A 20,706-nucleotide genomic window follows, 5' to 3' on the forward strand; every position below is an offset into this window, starting at 1 on the left:
GAAAAAGATCTATAGTTTGCCCAGACAGAGGGATAGAGATCGGAAGGTTGTGCAGCAGGTTGGGGTGATTAAGGATAGAGATGGAAATGTGTTGACTGGTGCCAGTAGTGTGCCTGATAGATGGAAAGAATACTTTGAGGAGTTGATGAATGAGGAAAGAATACTTTGGTGAGTTGATGAATGAGGAAAATGAGAGAGAAAGAAGACTAGAAGAGGCAAGTGTGGTGGACCAGGAAGTAGGAATGATTTAGAAGGGGGAAGTTAGAAAGGCACTAAAAGCATGAAAAATGGAAAAGCAGTTGATGAGCCACACAATGAAGTTATGGGAAAGAGTAGTGGAGGCTAGACTCAGGACTGAAGTATTTCTGAGGAACAGTATGGTTTTGATGGAGAAGTCCAGAGAAGGTCAGAAGGAGTGAGATTGTGTCTTTGTAGATCTAAAGAAAGAAGCTAGAAATGAGCTCACCAGAGAAACGGCCAAGGTTAAATGTTTTGGAGATAAAGTTAGCGAGAGCAGACTTCGATGGTTTCGACACGTCCAGAGGAGAAAGAGTGAGTATATTGGTAGAAGGATGATGAGGATGGAGCTGCCAGGCGAGAGAGCTGGAGGAGGACCAAAGAGAAGGTTGATAGCTGTAGTGAGGGAAGACATGATGGCAGTTTGTGAAAGAGATGAGGATGCAGGAGATAGGCTTACATGGTAAAGGACGACACGCTGTGGCGTCCCCTAACGGGACAAGCCGAAAGAAAAAGAAGCAGCAGCAAAAATACAAACTTTGTTGTCATCAGTATAATTTTGTGTAAAAATGTATTTATTCCATTTTGGAATAAGGCTGTTACATAACAAAATATGGTAAATGTAAATACTTATCGGATGCACCGTATCATCAAGTTAAAAGATGTACTGCACAATTAGGCAGGATCCCAGCATGATTATACGGAAGTATTTTCTTGTTTCTGTTTTGGATCTTTTGTATCTCTCGTGTTGTTTGTTGTACGCAGGCTCTTGTCACTTCTGAGCCAAAGTCCTCCAGTTGCAGTCTGTTAAAAAGGACCATGAGAGAGCTGATTACCCTCGCCATGCCTGCTGCTGGCAGAAATACTGACAGTTCCACTGTTCCTCAGGTTTGTCATTTTGTCATTTCATCTATTGACTGCTCTCCCTACCGTAATCTTGCTATGGTCTTATTTCAGAAATGTTTGTGCCTAACAGTCTTTTGATGAGAGCAAATCAGCTTGTGTACCTTTGGCATCTGTGGCTGTAGTAGCATTTTGCTGGCTGCAGTATATTAACAACTCTGTGACTTAATGGCCAGACGTGCAATTCTTAAATTCTTGTCTTGTACCAACTGAATGCTTAAATGCTATCATTACAGGTCCATGCTCTGAACATCCTGAGAGCTCTTTACAGAGACACTCGTCTGGGAGAAAACATAATTTGTTTTGTGTCGGATGGAATGCAGGCTGCTATACTTGGCTTCACCTCTCCTGTCTGGGCAGTGAGTTTCCATGCATTTTGCCCCCTTAGCTTTGCACAAATAATGTGTGACATCTCAAATATGGCATGGCTACTTTATTTTTCAGTAAATAGAAGAACAAAACTACACAAAACTGAAAGGTTTATTTTAGACACCCAAAGGTGGATATTCATGAAAACCCCAAATCACCAGCTATTTGATGTGTACTCTGATGAACCTTTAAAAACTCGTGTTGCTGTTAACATTGACATTGTGTGATGGTATTGAAGCAAAATATGCTCCCTTTTGTTTGAGTTTGGTTTTAAAAAGCTAACCTATTATGCAGATATTAGCTGTAAACCTGCATGAAGATGCTGATGTGTGTGCTTTACTTTTATTGTCATGTTTTCTATCCTCATACTCCCTCCATATTCCACTTATTTTATTATAGGTAAGGAATTCTTCAACTCTTCTCTTCAGCACTCTGATCACAAGGATCTTTGGAGTGAAGAAAGGGAGGGATGAACACTCAAAAAAAAACAGGTCCGCTTCTTTTCCCTTGCTGGCGTGGAATGAAATGTTTGTATTGGCCAGCTGTTTATATAAAACAGTAGTCATTCAAGCACGAATTGTGTAAATCGTATCGAAAGGTAACAATTACTAGTTGCAGAAGAGTTTTCTCAGCAATCTATATTTTTGAATTTCAACTTTGAGCCAATTTATGAGTCAGGATATAAACATTTTGAGTAAGCAACGTAAAATATTACTATGCAGTGGTTGTCAAACACCACCAGGGGACACTATTGTAACACTACAGTGTTTTTTTTTTTTTTTTTTTTTAATCCAATTTTCTCAAGGTCACTGCAAATGAAGACGAGAGGTACAGTATTTCCTGCTGTTTGAGCTCCTATGTGCACATTATTCTTACTTCAAATACAAATAAAATGCAATGTAAATACATTAGTCCCCTCCAAAAGTATTGGAATGGCAAGGTCAATTCCTTTGTTTTTATTGCTTACTGAAGACATTTGGGTTTCAGATCAAAAGATGAATATGAAGCAAAGGTTTTAGCATCCAAAACACACGCGCTCATCTGTGAAGTATGGTGGAGGAAATGTCATGGGTTGGCTTGCATGGCTGCTTCTGGGTCACTAGTCTTTAATGATAATGATGGTAGCAGCAGAATGAATTCTGAAGTCTACAAAACCATTTTGTCTGGCCATTTACAGAAAAATTTATCCAAACTAATCAGAAGCTTCGTCATGCAACAAGACAATGACCCAAAACACACTGCAACACAGCAAAGGACTTCATCAGGGGAAAAAAGTGGAACATCTTAGACTTAACCCAATAGAGTATACATTTTACCTCCTGAAGGGAGAAACCTCCAGAAACAAACAAGAACTGAAAAAGGCTGAAATCAACGGGTCCCAGACTTGAGGCAGTTATTGCAAGTAAGGGTTATGCCACCAAATATTAAATGTTATTCACTTTAAGTTATTTTAATAATGTCTGTTCTAATAGTTTTGCTCACTTGAAAAGTGGGTGGCTTTAAACAAAAGTTACTCTGTCCTGAGTTCTTTAATACATCTAGATGTAAATACCATGAAATAAAAGCTGGAATTCTGAATTTTTGCCTCATACTCATCTTTTGATCTGAAACCCAGATGTCTTCAGTATTTAACAAAAACAAAGGTTTGACCTTGCCGTTCCAATACAACCCATTCGGGGTTGCTGGGTTCCCCCAAATTATCACAGTGATCGATTTTGTCAGTAATATGTTTGTTTGACTCTTCCTCTCATACTTTAAATTCCAACACTTCAAACGTCATTTTGCTCTTGTAATGCTCTCCCAAATTTTCCAACGTTAAAACTGTCAAAGCTACCTAAAGAAAAAACGTCATTTAAATATGGCCGTCTGTACCACTTTCACACCTGTTGCCAACAATGGACGCAATCTGTTAGAGTGAGTAAACTTGCAAGTTACCACAAGTTATTCAAAATCTTAGTAAGAGATTGCAATATTAGTAAATCACACTCACCACACCAACCAACAGCTCACGGAAACTGTGAGAGCAAATGCACAATTCAGCCCCACTATTTGGGATCTTGATAAAGAAAGCCCCAAGTGTCTTATTTGAAGGACAATGATATTCCAAATGACTATTGGTTACATACGGCAGTAACAATCAAAGGATCTGTGAAAGCTTACAGGGAGCTTCTTAACAAACAACAAATGAGAACACTCCTGGGTCAAGTGCTGTTTTCACCTATATTTTTTATGTTTTATCTAAGTTGATGAGAAGATTGAAAAACTTTGGCTTGTGCAACTGTTTCTGGGTGATTGATGATTTTATAATTCAATGATTACAATCACTGCAGGCATGGACAATAAAAAATGTCTGTTTAGCTGTTGGACAGTATGTATGTCTATTAAACTATTAAACCCAGTTGATATTTTAGAGTTTTTCACAAGCATTTTACTATGTTTCTATTGACTCACTTTAAAGACTTCTGAATGCTTTGTAACCATGAGTCAATCGTGATGTGGTATTCCCACCTTATGACTGCTGGATTCGTCTTTATTATTACAGCGTGGTTTTATTTTCATGTGCATGTGGCAGAGTTTAGTAGTTAAAACATAAGATGCAGAAGAACGTCTGCGTGCTTTTTGTTCACTGTTTTCTGTCATATCTTAAAATCCGCGTTATTCATCAATTGAAATTGCTAGAAAATTGTGAATTAACAAGGAAACTGACTGCAGTTCAGTAAGTCTCTTTAAAATTATTTTGCTGCCCTTCTGTTAATGTACACAAGTTAACCGAATGAACATTTGACTATTTTCCTTGATTGGCTCTGGAGAATCTCCAGCTATTGTCTGTACCGCTTTATCCTCACAAGGGTCGCGGGGGTGCTGGAGCCTATCCCAGCTATCTTCGGGCGAGAGGCGGGGTTCACCTTGAACTGATTGCCAGCCAATTGCAGGGCACATATAAACAAACAACCATTCGCGCACACATTCACACCTGAGGGCAATTTAGAGTCCTCAATCAACCAACCATGCATGTTTTTGGGATGTGGGAGGAAACTTCCACCACACGGTTCTGCTCTACCTTTGTCTTCTTAATCTTCCTCCCTACCACCAGAGTCATCTTACACAGCACAACCCTATGCTGTCTGGCCACACTTTCCCCTACCACTACTTTTCAGTCAGTAACCTCCTTCATATTGCATCATCTGCACAAGATGTAATCCACCTCCATGCTTCTCCCTCCGCTCTTGTAGGTCACCCTATGTTCCTGCCTCTTCTGGAAGAGAGTGTTCACTACAGCAATTTCCAACCTTTTTGCAAAGTCTACCACTATCTGTCCCTCCAAGTTCCTTTCCTGGATGCCGAACTTATCCATCACTTCTTCATCACCCCTGTTTTCTTCACCAACATGTCCTTTACAATCTGCACCAATCACAACTCTCTCTCTGTCTGGGATGCTCAGAGCTACTTCATCTAGTTCCTTCCAGAATTTCTCTTTCACCTCTAGGTCACATCCTACATGTGGGGCATAGCCACTAATCAGATTATACATGACACCCTAAATTTTAAGTTTCAGCTTCATCACTTGATCTGATAGTCTGTTCAACTCCCTTCATGGTAAAATAATTTGAACCCTGCCCCTAAACTTCTAGCCTTACTGCCTTTTCCTTTCTCCTCATCATCCTGTCAACCAACTCCCGAGCGTTTCCTGTCATAGTCCCAACATTCAAAGTCCTCACATTCAGTTCTAGGCTCTATGCTTTCCTCTTCTTTTTCTGCCTAAGAACCCGCTTTCCATCGCTCCTTCGTCTTCGACCCATAGTAGCTGAATTTCCACCGGTTAACGGCGCCAGTGGTGGATGTTGTTTACTCGGCCCACGACCGATCCGGTGTGGAATTCTTTGGATGAATGCTCATATTTGTTTGCCAGTTTTAAACCGAATGCCTTTCTTGACGCAATCCTCTGCATTTATCCAGTCTACAGTTTGCACTGGCTTGTGCCCCCCATAGGGCTGCATTTAAATATTATCCATCAATTAATTTTTATTTTTATGTGGGGGTGGATCTGTTGAAAGTTCTGAACTCCTCCAGAATGAGCTGAGCAAATTAATTGTGCCCTTCGGAGTTGCCATAGAGAAGGTCAGCCCTGAGTTGAAGTCATGTTTTTGTTTGGACTATAAACTTGTGAATCAAGTTATTTTAGTTAGTTAACTTATTTCTTTTTCCAATCCCTTCAAGATACGACTAATCAGCAGTCAATTCCACACAATTGACCAAACACTTCATGATGGCGGTTAGTCCTTGTTTATGTTTGTGGGTCTTCTATTGCTGTAAGAAGGCTCACTGCAGTACATTACTGCATGGGTGCTGTTTTATAAGACTTTGCTTCTTTCGTCTTGCAGGAATTTCCACCCGTGTATTTTACTTGAATCCAGATGTAGTGTTTGTGGATCACTGCTCCATTAACTGAGCCCAGACTTAGGCCTCTCTGCTTCGTGACCTTGCATTGATGTCGGTGTGATATCATCTTTACCATAAATACAACCAGCTGACACAGAGAGATTGCTTACTCAGTTCCAGCTCAGCATCCAGCCTTATCACGCCTGTAGAAACTGCATATAATGTTGTATGTACCCTGCATGTAACGTTGTATGTCTATAAAATGTCTGCACACCCCTATTCAAATGCCATATTTTAGAGATATAAAACAGACACCAATATAAATCATTTTAAAACTTGTTTGACCATTAAAGTGGCCAATAAACTTTACAATTGAAAAAAATATAGTTTAAAGATGGGAAGTAAACATAAACAACTGAGAATGTGGTTGTACAAGTGTGCATACCCAGGGCATGTTGCTGTGTTCAAAATTAACCAATCATATTCTAACTCATGTTAAATGGTAGTCAGCACACACCTGTCACAATTTAAAGTCCCAATGATTAACCCTTAATAAAGTCACTGCGATGCTTTTCTGACATTTTTGTTAGTCACAACTTAGGTTAGAATCCACCAGCCGCAGAGAGCTTCCACAGCATCAGATGGCTCTCATTATTCAAAGGTATCATTCACCAGAAGAGTACAAAAGAATTTTCAAGGCAGTGTATATACTATGAAATACGGTTAAGACAGTCATTAAGTGGAGTAAATATGGCACATCATTGACATTAGCATGGACTAGCCATCCCTCAAAAAATGATGAAAAGACATGAAGAAAACTGCCAAGAGGCAGACAGCAACATTGACGGAGCTGCAGAAATTTCTGGAAAGTACTGGCTGTACATCTCCCATCTGAAGAAGACTGACGACGACGAAGAAGACATCTCCAGTCTTCTTCAGAAGGGAGATGAACAGCCAGTACTTGTCGGCCTCTTGGCAGCCTCCCTGACCAGTATATATAGGCTATGGAGACATTCTTCCAAATAACATCCAGGCCCAGCTACATTTTCCAAAAACGCTTTTAAAATCTACCAAACACGTGGTGAAATTGTGTTACGGTCCGATGAAACCAAGTTTGAACTTTTTGGCCATAATATCAAGAGGTCTGTTTCACCGTTAACCTGCAGGTTGCCGGTGGAAATTCAGCTACCGTGGGTCGACGACAAAGTAGAGGTGAAAAGCGGGTTTCTTAGGCAGAAAGAGAAGAGGAAAGCACAGAGCCTAGAATTTAATGTGGGACTATGCCAAGTCTGGTGGACCAGGAAGTGGCAATGATTAGTAAGTTAGAAAGGCATTAAAGAGGATGGAAAATGGAAAGGCACTTGGTCCTGATGACATTCCTGTGGAGGTATGGAAGCATCTCAGAGAGGTGATTGTGTAGTTTTTGACCAGCTTGTTCAACAGAATTCTAGCGGGTGAGAAGATGCCTGAGGAATGGAGGAAAGGTGTGCTGGTGCCCATTTTTAAGAACAAGGGTGATGTGCAGTGGTGAGGTGTGCTGTTGGTGTGACAGAGGAGTTTAAGGTGGAGGTGGGAGTTCATCAGGGATCAGCCCTGAGCCCTTTCCCTTTTAAAAGATTATTATTATTTTTTTTAAATGATAGTTTTCCAGGTTGTGGAAAATGCAGAGGTGCCGAATGTTACCGAACGTCCGCATGTTGTTACAGAAATCACTGAAAGCTGACTCATTACGGCCGTAACACCGATTATTCCAGAAATTAGGGGAGAAAAAAAATCCAGTTTCTGACATTACCGGCCAGTACGGCGCTGTCTCTGGCCATTGTGATGAAAAGAGAGGGTGGGTGGGGGTACACCGGGATGTGTAGACTTTGAATCTACTGTATGTAGCAAAGTCTGTCTTGACTTGTTTCAGTCTGCTCTACAAACTGAAACAGTTTTTTTTTTTGTTTTTGTTGTTTTATATAGTACCTCTAACTGACTTCTTTCTCCTCCTCCACGACCTCTTACCCTGTATACATGGTAATCAGCACTGACATAATTCCTGTAGCGTATACGGGTTAAATAAAAATGTAATTGATTTGAGAGAAAAGAATGAGCTGGAAGCGACGCCTGCGTTACTTCCAGTTTAGGGTAATTTTAAATTACAGTGTTATAAATTAAGCTATTTTATCTAGTAAAAGGGGTATCACGTCACTTTTTATGTGGATAAAATTTAGGGAAAGTGACGAGAAACCTTTTTGTCAGTCTCGTAATCTGAAAGATGCTACATTTTCCTAAGAGTTCTAGACTGCCAGAGGTTTCTTTCCTCGAACCCAAACATACACAACAATGCAGGTAGTGAATTTTACGGAAAATTTAATGAGATCTACAGGAAAGCAATACAGAAAAACACAAAACAAACAGTACAGACGAACATTGGCAAAGGAAACTGATTTATGTGAGATTGAGCATGGGGTGTCAATGCGTATAGCTGCAATTCCTGTTCTCGCTAGTTTAAAACCCAAATATGCACTAATCTGTACTTTTAGTAGACCACCAATTTGACTTGCGTGTGTTGACCAATTCAGGCAGGCGGGTCGACCTTCCGGGGGTTGGCAAGAGCGTGTTGTGGGGTGAAACATTCCATCTGGTTCAGTTGACAACAGATTTGACATCAGACATTCAAGTTTTCAGAAATACACTCACTAGTGGCGTTCATTTAAAGCTCTTAAAAATATTAGATCCCAGTCAAGTCCAGTGAAAACTGTGCTTAGTGAGCCCGCGTTTGCAGTGGCGTTCCACCGCCTGTGGGTGCCACTAGTACCCCGCCCATTGTCCCGGTCTGGCTGGGAGGTGGAAGTTAATTAATTTAGCGTTCTGGTGCAAAACCAGTGTCTTTTGTCTCCGCTTTGATGCTCCTGGTGCTGGCAATTCACTTGGCGTCGGCGTGCAAATCCATATGTCTGTGTCTCACTTTGATGCTCCTGGCTTGTAATTCACTTAGCGTCTGTATGCGAAGTTGAATCTCGCCACTCCGTGGTTGTCTACCTCGGCGGGGAGAGCGGCGGTAGCCCGAGACTGGGGTGCTGGGTGTCATCTTTTAATGGCATGTCCGTTACACCCCTGACCTTTGACTTGCAAGGAGCAGGCTCTTTTCTGAAAGAAGGACTCTCATTAGAGAGGGAAGAGGAGGGTGCAGAACATGCCCATGTGCTCATGTTGTAATTTCCAAACTACTGTATTTCATACATGCAAATCGGTCGCCTTTCTGCGAGATTCGCCATTTTGAACTCAAAATAGGCAATTTCTGTGAATCGTACAGATCCGATGAGTTTTTCTGAGGTGGGAGTGAGGGGGGTAGCTGTCGTCATAGGCTGTTTCGTACTCCATGAACACTGGCAGCTAGATCCATTCCACACAACCACCATACACACACAGATGTAATTGTGAATATTACTCCGCGGCGGACTAATATGCTGGCGCATCGGCCTGAGGTTCCGCCTGTGCGCTCGGGCCGGCTTTGGATAAATCACAGGAGTTGACAAGACCAGAAAAAACACTTCCGCCGCTTCTGCTGTTAAGAAGTAACGGTACCTTTACTCCATTACGATGATCTAAATGTCGGTTGCTACTTTTATTCATCAATTATTGCTTATTTATCAACTATTTCGTGAGCGAGACTACGACTTCCACATTGACACTGTTTGCGCCAATCTAGTTTAAGCGCTAGTGACGTTTAAGTCTAGTTCACCAATCAAACGACACAAAATCAGATGACCTCACGCAACGTCTTCTATTGGGCTTTCTGGGCGTAGGTATTAAAACTAGATAAGCCAGCCCGGCTAATTGTCGTGCCTATGTGGCAGCCATGTTGTGAAGGTCGTCGTTGCTGTGAAGGCAACGGCGCGCAATTCGTCGTGTTTAGATTTAGACGAACAAAAACAACAGCTTTCACGTATTGTAGTATTTGTCTGGCACTATCTGCCCAAACGCGCAGATTTCAGCTCACTTATAAACACCATGCAGTAAATTGCAGATGTTGTGTTCTAGTTTTGACTGTGCATACACATATGCCCACACACAGCAACATCAGAATTTGGAGAATTTCCATTTTATTTGTAATTTTTTTTTTTAGTGATGTTCATGCTGTGGTTAAAAAAATCTGAATTTGCTCACTATTTACTCATTACTTGAGTACTTTTTACTGTGTAATTTTTTGGAGGACTACTTCTTGAGTCGGATTATTGTCAATTAACAGTATTCTTACTTGAGTACAATATTTGCCTATTCTATCCACCTCTGGAGCAGACATCCTCTACTGTTACTCTTACGTTTAAGGCATTTTGGCATTTTCATCAGATCAGCCAGTGTCGTATTTGTTGCAGTGGTCTTTTGTATTTTCGCATTGAGGTGCTGCGGGTCGTTGCCCTGATTGTGGTCCCAGTGGGACAGCAAAGCACACGTAACATCGGCAACAAGAGTTAATCCGCTCGTACATCTTGGATTAATTAGGAAATGCGCTTACATTTATCTAATTAGTTTACGGCTGTTAAAGTTAAATGTATGAAGCGACGGAGTGATGTTAGGGTTTATGTGACAACACAAAATGAACTAACTTCAAATTTAGCAATGGTCAATAAAAACAGAAAAATATTGTACTTAATATTTGCCTGGAGGATGCATTTGAGATTAGCCTTTGAAGTTGGTAATAGTGAAAAATGAAGTGAAACGGATAATGATTGTAGAGGAGGATGCTATTCATGTGGCACAGCTTGGCACATCTTGAAGCAGGCATCAGGTGCAGGTGGAGATGGGCCTGGCTCAAATTGGAGGCCAAAACAAAAAAAGCAATGAAATGAGGCAAATTAAATTTTAATCTTAAATTTGTACATCAACATGTACTTAAGCAGTGTAAATAAATGTTTTTCTGCGTGAAGAAATTTTCCCTTATTGTACTCTCCAGAGTCTTCCAGATTGCTTAATTTATGTTCAAATAAAAAAACATTCTCTGCAAGAGCCCGGGGATCCCCCAGACAATGTTTTGTGTTTTGTTTTATTTTTCTGTCACCTTTTTCATGCCTTTGGTGTTTGCATGTCTGGTATTTGCATGTGTACACAGTGATTAGTTTGGGCATCACATTTTACTTACATGTCTGTTAGGTCACAAGTGGCGAGGAGTTCCTCATATCCTCATAGTAGCTTTTAAATCACACATAAACTTGACAGCCTTTCATCTGATTGTTGCCCATTCATAACTTCCCATGTCTTTGCAAGCCAGTGGCACTCTCTCCAGTCATATGATCTTGTAAGCATGCTCTCTTCCCTGAAGGAACAACTTCATTTCGATGAGCATTGTGAAATAAAAACTTAAGTAGCCCTAAGGTAGAATTGCGGTTGCAGAAGCAAGACTGTGTTAAATATAACATTTGTCATTTTATTGGTGTGTGCTCATGCATGTGTGATTCTATGTTTTATTGATGCGTGTGTGTCATTTTATTGAAATGTCTGTCTTTCCTCATGTACATGCATGGCGTGCGCGTGTGTTTGGTTGTGGCCCCACATAAGTCAATGCGCACTCTCACCTTGAGGCAGGCTGAATTTGCTCCTATTTGAAAAAAACTTGCAAAAGTGAACATAGTCACACTATTGTGTATTCATTCTGAATGTTATTATTTCATGTGCTTTTTTTGTGTATTCATATGATTGTTGTTTCTTTCAAATTACACTATTTTTCCTTCCGCCAAAACCAACACAGTTATAATACGCAAGTTTTGTCATCCCCTGGGCTGGAATTCAGTATTACAACAACAGAAACCGTTGCTTCAATATGATGTAGTGGGCCCTTTGTATGTGATGATTCTACAACATTCTGTAACATTTTTATTCTATTATTTTGAAGGACACCCAGTGAGGGGAAAAAAGATGGATTCTTCAGAAGAGGCAGTTGTAAATTCCCTATTATTGCTACGTTTTGCACATGCTTTGCTCGGACATGGCTGAACTTCATTTATTTTATGTCTGGCACCTTCTTGGACAGCTAAGGGGTCCTCTGGAAGCTATATGGATTTCGGTCATGGAGACGGCTGTTATTATTTTATTATTTTCTGCTACAGAAGCGTAAAATATGTTAAGCGAGCTTTTTAGAAAACATAAGGCAGGTAAAATGCATCATTTTCGTGCCGCCATGTTCAGTGCATCAGGTTGGCCAGCGCGGAAAATGAATCCAGCAGTCACTAAATATAAAAAAATAAATAAATACATACTGAAAAATACAGCATGTTAGAGAACCTGATAGTCCTAATCAGCATTGTGTCATCTAGTAGTGGCTTGGTGTGAAAAGGACGTTTTAACAAAAAAATATTTACATACTGCAGGTTTTATGTGTAATGTCCCACGAGAGAGCTAGTGGTAGACCTTTAACTGATTTTGTTCAACAGTTTCCAACTAAAAAGGTGGACTTATCTTCAATGAAAGTACAATATAGGATTTGTTTTCAGTAATTTTTTTTTCACCTGTGTTCGTTTGTTTTTTACCATCATAATTTCAACCTAGTACTGTGCTCTGTGTAGTTTTGGCATGAGAAAAGGTGATTGAAATGTTCTGCCATAACGCAGGTTCTTTTGTTTAAAATTATTATTTTTTTTGTATTTGTAGTCCAATAATTTTTTTCTCTTGTTCCTCTGTGTCTCACCTTAGAATGACTGGTCGTGAGTTTTTCACTCGTTTCCCAGCCCTGTATCCATTTCTACTGAGCCATCTCAAGGAAGCAGCTGTGTCAGTGGAAAGGTAAGGCTATGACTATGACTTTCTTATATGTAATTTTGTTGTGGAAAATATTTTTTAAGTCCATGCACCAGAACTATTGGAGGATAAAATCACTGCAAGCTTTAAAATTATGTTCTTCAAAACATACATTTTGTCTTTGGAACAAGGTCAATAACTTCCAACTTGGCAATCCATGAAAAGAACACTGTGATGTGATCAAAAGTTTCACCTAATCAGGCAACTTCAGCTTGAATAATAAAGAATGCAGTAAATGTGACACCAACTTTGGGTTTGTGTTTCTGCAGAAGATTTTAGGCTCTGCAGAGACTCACCTGCCTTGTCTTTGCCTCCGCGGACAAAACACCCTTTTTAAAAGCATTTGAATCATCTAATAGCTCTCCAGGCAGCCTTATCTTACCATGGATCCAATTAATTGAGGACTCTCACAATCGCCCTCACTCCCTTGGCTGGTTGTTTAAATATTCATGGGTTTCCCACGGAACCAAATCTTGACTTTCTTACTTCGCCACATCATCATCAGTATATCAAGATACCTAAACCGCACTGAGAATTGTTGAAACAAACAATAGGACATGAGAGAATTACTGCTCTTAATAGTGATACTTTAAAGTGTAGACGTTAAAACATTTAACTATGTAACTAATTTAACAGATATGTATTTATAGAGGTGAATGTCTGTTTTTGGCATTTTGTTGTTTTTGGAAATAATGATGTAATGTTATTTTTGTCTACCAAGAGCAAATCATAGTATTGTCTTCCAATTTTTGCCATTGCTTTTGCTCTGCTTGTAATTCATGTGTGTATTACTACTGTAGTTGTTGTATTTTTTTTTTTTTCAGTGCTAGCTACTATTATCTTAAGCACAGTCAACTGCTAACTGTTAACTGCTTTGTAATTTTTCATGCCCTCACTAAAATCAGATTAGGGTTAGTCATACTTCCTTTATTTGTGGTTATTGTCCTAAACACAAGTGGGCAGCAGTGTATAGAAATCCATTGTATACTTATGTGCAATATGAGCAAACAAATATGCCTTTATCTAGGTATTTATTTATTTAGCAAATCCAAAGGCATTCAGCAAAGCCGTTGCCTCCTGATCTTTTGGAGGTCAGCTAATCCTCCTCTCTTGATCTAGAAATATAATGATGCATCAGCATTGAGACTTCAGTGCAATATTAGCAAGATGCGAGATGACAAGACACGATGCCCAAATAACACATACCTAATTACAGTTCAGGAAGATTTTTTTTTTTCAAGTTGTGGGCATAGTTTCATGGCCATTTGCACACTGTACTGATAGAACAGGGTGAAGTTATTTATGAACAAAGAATTGCAATTCTGCTGAATGGCCACAGAATGGAATAAGGGCGCATGGTGTTTATATCGTGGGGTATACGCCCCAGCCCCGTGACATCACGGCGCTAATTTTAAATCTGGAAAATTTAGGTTTGCAAAGGTATAGACCCAGCTGAAATTTCCCTTTCACACCCAAGATTGTTGAGTTATTTTTAATGAACTCAGCAATTTAAATCGACTTTTTGACAAATTTCAATCGAGTTTCCGAACTCATCACAGTACAGAATCTGATCTTATCAAAGTGCTAAATGATAAAAGGTTGAATACTGACTCGGGAAAGGTGTCAATTTTGGTCTTGTTGGATTTCAGTCCGGCTTTTGATACCGTAAATCATAATATCCTGCTGAACAGGTTGCAAATGTGGGTAGGACTAAATGGAACAGTCCTTAAATGGTTCAGGTCTTACCTGGAGGAAAGGAGTTATTTTGTAACCATTGGAAGTGTTCAATCTCATCGAATGGCAATGACCTATGGGGTCCCTCAAGGGTCATTTCTTGGACCCATCCTGTTCGGCCTGTGTATGCTACCCTTGAGTCAAATTCTTCAGAACTTTAATTTTGACTATCATAGCTATGCAGATGACACACAGTTATATCTCGCAGTGTCTCCAGATGACTACAGCTCAATTGAGGTGTTGTGTCATTGTCTAAAACAGATAAATAACTGAATGAGCCAAAATTTTCTTAAATTAAACCACAACAAAACTGAGAGAATTGTTTTTGGCAATAAATAAAAGAGGATTGCTGTTAGTAAATACCTGGTGTCACTGTCTTTAAAAACCAAAGACCAATTTTGAAACCTTTGTGTACTCATAGATGCCGACCTGACTTTCAACAGTCATATCAAATCATTACTCAAACTGCCTTCTACCATCTGAAGAACATATCGAGAGTGAAGGCTTGCATGTGTAGAGCAGGAGATGCTCATCCATGCTTTTATCTCAAGTAGACTTGACTATTTTAATGGTCTTCTGACTTCTTTTTAATATGGTTTTAATCCTATGAAGCATATTGTTACCTTTTGGATGAAATGTGCTCTATAAATAGGCTTTGCTGTGTAAGCACTTGAAAAATATTTAATATATTTAGAAACAAAACACGAACAAAAGTTTGGTTGCACTTCAAACATTACATAGCATTTAATTGGCCTGCACTTACATATTGAAACACTGCTGCATGATTAGAAGTGATATAAAGTCTATAATTGTATGCATGCATGTATAGTGACAGTGGTCAAGTGAAGCTGCATCCCAGTCTCTTCTTGCTGCTGCTGGTCCTCAGCCGACTCTACCCGTTTACAATGGATGGCTCCTCTTCACCTCTGGGACTTGCCCGGTTCATGCCATTCATCATCAGGTAAGGAGGAGGCAAGCACAAACTCAAATCCAGGGGCTTGTTCTCATGCACATGCAAATCAAAGGAGTGAATAATCACAATAAATTGGAATGTCAGCAGTAATAAATTAGAAGCAGAACAATTTTCTCGAACAATACCCCACCATTCTTTTACTGCTGAAGATTTTCAGTAATTTTACCATATATTGGTGATGATGGAGACCATACATTTAATCCATTATTGCCTGTGCTCCACACAACACAATACTAGGGGAAATGTAACAGCATTCAGCCATAGATCTATTCAGTCAAGTTATACTTAGTTTTAAGAATTTTTTTTTTTGTTTATTTTTTTAAATACTCGGGCCTCCTGTGTTTTGTTGGTCATGATGGTGGTACTTGCTGAATAATTTCATCCATCCATCCATCCATTTTCTACCGCTTATCTGAGGTCGGGTCGCGGGGGCAGTAGCTTTAGCAGGGACGCCCAGACTTCCCTCTCCCCAGCCACTTCATCCAGCTCTTCCGGGGGGATCCCGAGGCGTTCCCAGGCCAGCTGAAGGACGTAGCTCCTGGGTACTTTTTGGTACGTGGTGAATAAAGTTTGAGAACCACTAAACATCACATGACCGTTTGGTGACAATGGCTTAGTTGAGCGACTCTCTTAATTTAGTTTTTTCCTTGGCCAGCATAGCGCATGTCATCTAAATCTTTTAGAAAATTCCAACAAAAAACACAGATGCTTTTTTTAAGCGAAAATTATTGTTTGCCCAGCTGCCACAGTCTTGTGTGTGTTCCAGCTCAAGTGTCAAGCGTGCCTCTTACTGTAAGTGTGTAGGCAACAAGTGAATTACACATTCACGCATTTTTGGTGCCAGAGTTGATGTTTGAGTAACTGAAAAGAAAATGGAGAAAATAAAACACATTGTCGGAATAATTGTAATCCCGTACAAACTCCATGAGTACATATGCATATTAGGCATACGGTGTTTTTTTTTTTTTTTTTTTGCAACAAATCTAAATTGTATGTACTAGTTGTTATTTTGGCGACACGGTGGACGACTGGTTAGCACATCTGCCTCACAGTTCTGAAGACCGGGATTCAAATCCCGGCCTTGCCTGTATGGAGTTTGCATGTTCTCCCAGTGCCTGCGTGGGTTTTCTCCGGGCACTCCAGTTTCCTCCCACATCCCCAAAACATGCGTGGTAGGTTGTTTGAAGACTCCAAATTTTCTGTAGGTGTGAATGTGAGTGTGACTGGTTGTTTGTTTATATGTGTGACCTGCGATTGGCTGGCGACCAGTTCAGGGTATACTCCGCCTGTTGCCCGAAGATAGCTGGGATAGGCTCCAGCACGCCCGCAACCCTATTGAGTATAAGCACTTAATGTTCCTAAGATCACAGTGGCCTCCATAATCCTTAAATGGAATACGTTTGGGACGACCAGAACCGTTCCTAGATCGGGGGAGAAGAGCCTTGGTGAGAGAGGTAAAGAAGAACCCAAAGATCGCTGTGGCTGAGCTCCAGAGATGCAGTCTCAACAAGACAATGAACCTAAGCACACAGCTAAAATAATAAGGACTGGCTTCAGAACAACTCCGTGACTGTTCTTGAATGGCCCAGCCAGAGCCCTGACTTCAAACTATTGAGCATCTTTGAAGAGACCTGAAAATGGCTGTCCACCAACGTTCACCATCCAACACGACGGAACTGGAGCGGATCTGCAAGGAGGAATGGGAGAGGATTTCCAAATCCACGTGTGAAAAACCTGTTGCATCATTCCCAAAGACTCATGGGTGTATTTGCTCAAAAGGGTGCTTCTACTAAATACTGAGCAAAGGGCTGAATACTTATGGCTGTGTGGTATTTCAGTTTTTCTTTTTTTTTTAAAAATCAGCAAAAATTTCAGAAATTCCGTTTTTATCTGTTAATATGGGGTGTCCTGTGTGTACATTGAGGGGGGGGAAATAACTAAGGATTTTAGCAAATGGCTGCAATATATATTTCCGTACCCACTGTATATATCTGTATGTTGTGTGTGTGTGCACGAGATGTGTTCTGCCGGTTTATTTTGTATTTTATTTATAAATTTTTTTGGGTTCCATATATCTTCCTGCCGTCATAAGAGTTGGTGCCCTTGAGCAAGGCTGAGATCTGTGTGGACTGGCTTAGTAGCCAGCATTATGTTCCATCTGCAGCTTCTCCCTATTGCCATCACTATCAATGAGAATGTGGCATGCAGGCATGTGGAATGCTCTATCACATCAAGAGGGTCACACACCTGCTCACTCAACCATGATAAAGGTTTTCTGAGCTGCACTGCCTTTCTAAGTATGGAAACATACAATCATCAAGACAAAACACACATAGTCTAAACCTTGTATGTTAGATCACTTATTTTCTTTTCGTTTCTTCTGCAAAATATACACAAAATTGTATTCCCATAAGATATCAGATATTTGTTGTTAACCTATCTGGTTTAAACTCAACACACTGATGATGTTGACAATTAAACATGTTTAGTTTTTTGTTTGTTTTTTCATTTTAACCAAAACATTGTTACGGTCTAAGGCTATGTCCACATGGACATGGATATTTAAATTTAAAAAAAAAGCATATATCGTATTTTGGCCTTTCGGCCACACGAAAACATTAAAATGTATTTTTAAAACTGGTCTCTAGGAAATCATGTGTAAGTTGAAGACTTTCCAAAACTCACTCTTCAGTGTCTGTGCAACTTTTTGGTGTGCCATTTGAAATATGTGACATGATCTCGAGTATTTAAACTATTAACAGTAGAATGTTTTTGCCAAGATCCAATCACAAATTGCAACCTAATGGAAGCAAATACAGTTAATGCATAAACCGCAATAACATTAGGCTGGAAGCATCGACTTTTCATTTGAAAATCCCCATCAATATTGTGAATTGTCAAGGAAGGGTATGTCCCCGTTGTTCTGCTTGATTGGTCAGTCGTGAACGGTCACAAACTGCAAATAACTCGACAGTTGTGCTTTCCCTCTCTATTTACTTCTGGTGTTTTTTTCATTGCAGTCAGGCCAGCTGAAAAGTGGAAGTCAAGGTAGCCACCCAACGAGTTGAGAGGGCCAACTTCAAAATGAAAGCTTAATATATTACTACATTGGACATAAAAGCCATTTAACTCTTCTATTTTGAAGTTGGCCATGGAGCGTGGTGCCAGCACATAATAAAACCTTCATCATGCGTTTGCAGATGTGCTAACCAATCGCCCACTGTGCCGACTATTATTGTTATTATTTTGTGTGTTTAGGAGGGCTAGATTGGAATGTCAAAAAGTACAGGGATGAGCTTAAAAATTCTGGGACAAAGTATTGACAGATGAGACAGAGATTAACCTAAATTTGGTGAAAGAAAAATGATTTATCATGATCCCAAACATCGAAGCTCATCTGTGAAACAGTTGAGGTAATTTCCCAATTTGGGCTTGCGTGGCTTCTTCTGGGACGGACTCAATAATCTTCTTTGATGATGTAGTACACAATAGCAGCAACAAGCTGTAGTCTACAGAAACATTTTGTCTGAGAATTTAAAGAAAAGGAAGCAGCCCTCGAAAACAAACAACAACATAAACAGACAAGTTGACAAGCTGGAAAAGCATCACAAAACAAACATGCAGTACTTTGGTGATTTCAGCTGGTCACAAGTTGAATGCATATTTTCAACTAAAATCTTGTCATAAATAGCAATTTTAGTCTGATCCAGTACTTTTTTCTCACCTAAATATTTGGTATTTTGTTACAAATAATGACATCCTCTAAATTGTCTATCAGATGTACCTACAATTGCATGTTTTTGATGATGTATATTTTGCTGTCAAAGACACATGTTTTGAGTCTATAGCAAAAAAATAAAGGAACTCACAGTTCTAATACTTTTGGAGTGTAGATCGTTTTACCTCGAGCTAGAAATATACTGTATAAGTTTTGAAAATATCTGTGTATGTATGGACATGGCCTTAGTTAAAAGTTTTTGTTTTTAAAAAGTTTTTTTTGGTTTTGTTTGTGCTGTCTAATGTCAGACTTTGTGATTAGATTGTGACTGTTTTTTCTGTCTGCACTCTGTTTATTGGGGAGTAAAGCTTACAGACAAAAGGGAAACCGTGGTTCTAACCTTCATTTTTGACATTCCTGTGATGAAGTCTGCAAATATTATTGAGACGTGCATCGATTGCACCTGCAACTTAGACCTGACCTGGAACTCGACCCCACCAGTTCTTTTAGCAATGTAGAAACAAAGATATATATTTTTTTTTTTTTCCAAAATTCTAATGCTAATTCTTACACCAAACTTGTAACACGTCACTGGTTTATGTACTGTAAAGGAGATTTTGGATGGATACAGTACCATAGACAAAACTCTACAATGTTAATGTGCTTCATTGATGCTTCTAAAGCATTCGATCGTGTTCATGATGACAAATTGTTTTTAAAATTGACAAAAAGTGGGGTCCCTGGATTCTCAATTACAATCTTGGTATCAGGCAATGAGAGTGAGGTGGGGGAATATGACATCTGCTCCATTTTATGTGTCCAGTGGTGTTGGTCAGCGGGGTATTCTGTCTCCTTTTCTTTTTAACATGTATATGGATGATTTGTCTTGATTTTAAATGCAAGTGGTACGGGATGTAGGATTGGTGACATACGAATCAACCACCTTATGTACGCAGTTGAGCTAGTAAATTTTAGTCCATGTTGTTTTTATTTCTTGTTTGTCATTTAAATCATTGTTTTTACTTTGTGATATGGATCCCCCTGGGTCCGAAATAAAGGTTAAAGTAAAAGTAAAAACTACTGTTTGGCAGGTATTCCCGGGTCATCCCAAATGGAACTTTTCAGTTCATTTTTTCATTAATTAAATACCTCGATCTGTACACAACAGTTTAGAAAACAATGACCTCACTATACGCTGTATTTAGCAGTATCCTCCTGCATTTGAACAATATACAGTACATATATACAGTGGGTACGGAAAGTATTCAAACCCCCTTAAAATTTTCACTCTTTATATTGCAGCCATTTGCTAAAATTATTTGTTCATTTTCTTTCCTCAATGTACACAGAGCACCCCATATTGACAGAAAAAAAATAACTTAATTGTCGAACATTTTGCAGATTTCTTAAAGTAAAACTGAAATATCACAAAGCCATTAGTATTCAGACCCTTTGCTCAGTATTTAGTAGAAGCACCCTTTTGAGCTAATACAGCCATGAGTCTTTTTGGGAATGATTTCCACACCTGGATTTGGGGATCTTCTGCCATTCCTCCTTGCAGATCCTCTCCAGTTCTGTCAGGTTGGATGGTGAACATTGGTGGGCAGCCATT

The 20,706-nt window shown here is 39.6% G+C and overlaps 1 protein-coding gene across 8 annotated transcripts in view; it reads left to right on the forward strand.

Moving 5' to 3' along the window:
• The window catches only part of thada (THADA armadillo repeat containing), a 154,641-nt gene that overhangs the window by 49,739 nt on the left and 84,196 nt on the right, over window positions 1-20,706 (forward strand). For all 8 annotated transcript variants that reach the window (XR_009790926.1, XR_009790928.1, XR_009790927.1 and 5 more), the window contains exons 24-28: window positions 1,003-1,125; window positions 1,377-1,499; window positions 1,909-2,000; window positions 12,565-12,654; window positions 15,233-15,364. Coding sequence is in view for 5 of the 8 variants with exons in the window: in XM_061790837.1 (XP_061646821.1) it covers window positions 1,003-1,125; window positions 1,377-1,499; window positions 1,909-2,000; window positions 12,565-12,654; window positions 15,233-15,364 (560 nt within the window). In the remaining 3 variants the exon portion in view is untranslated. The remainder of the gene's footprint in view (window positions 1-1,002; window positions 1,126-1,376; window positions 1,500-1,908; window positions 2,001-12,564; window positions 12,655-15,232; window positions 15,365-20,706) is intronic.

Source organism: Phyllopteryx taeniolatus, chromosome 11 (genome assembly GCF_024500385.1).
Source record: "Phyllopteryx taeniolatus isolate TA_2022b chromosome 11, UOR_Ptae_1.2, whole genome shotgun sequence".
In the NCBI taxonomy this organism is placed as follows: Eukaryota; Metazoa; Chordata; class Actinopteri; order Syngnathiformes; family Syngnathidae; genus Phyllopteryx; species Phyllopteryx taeniolatus.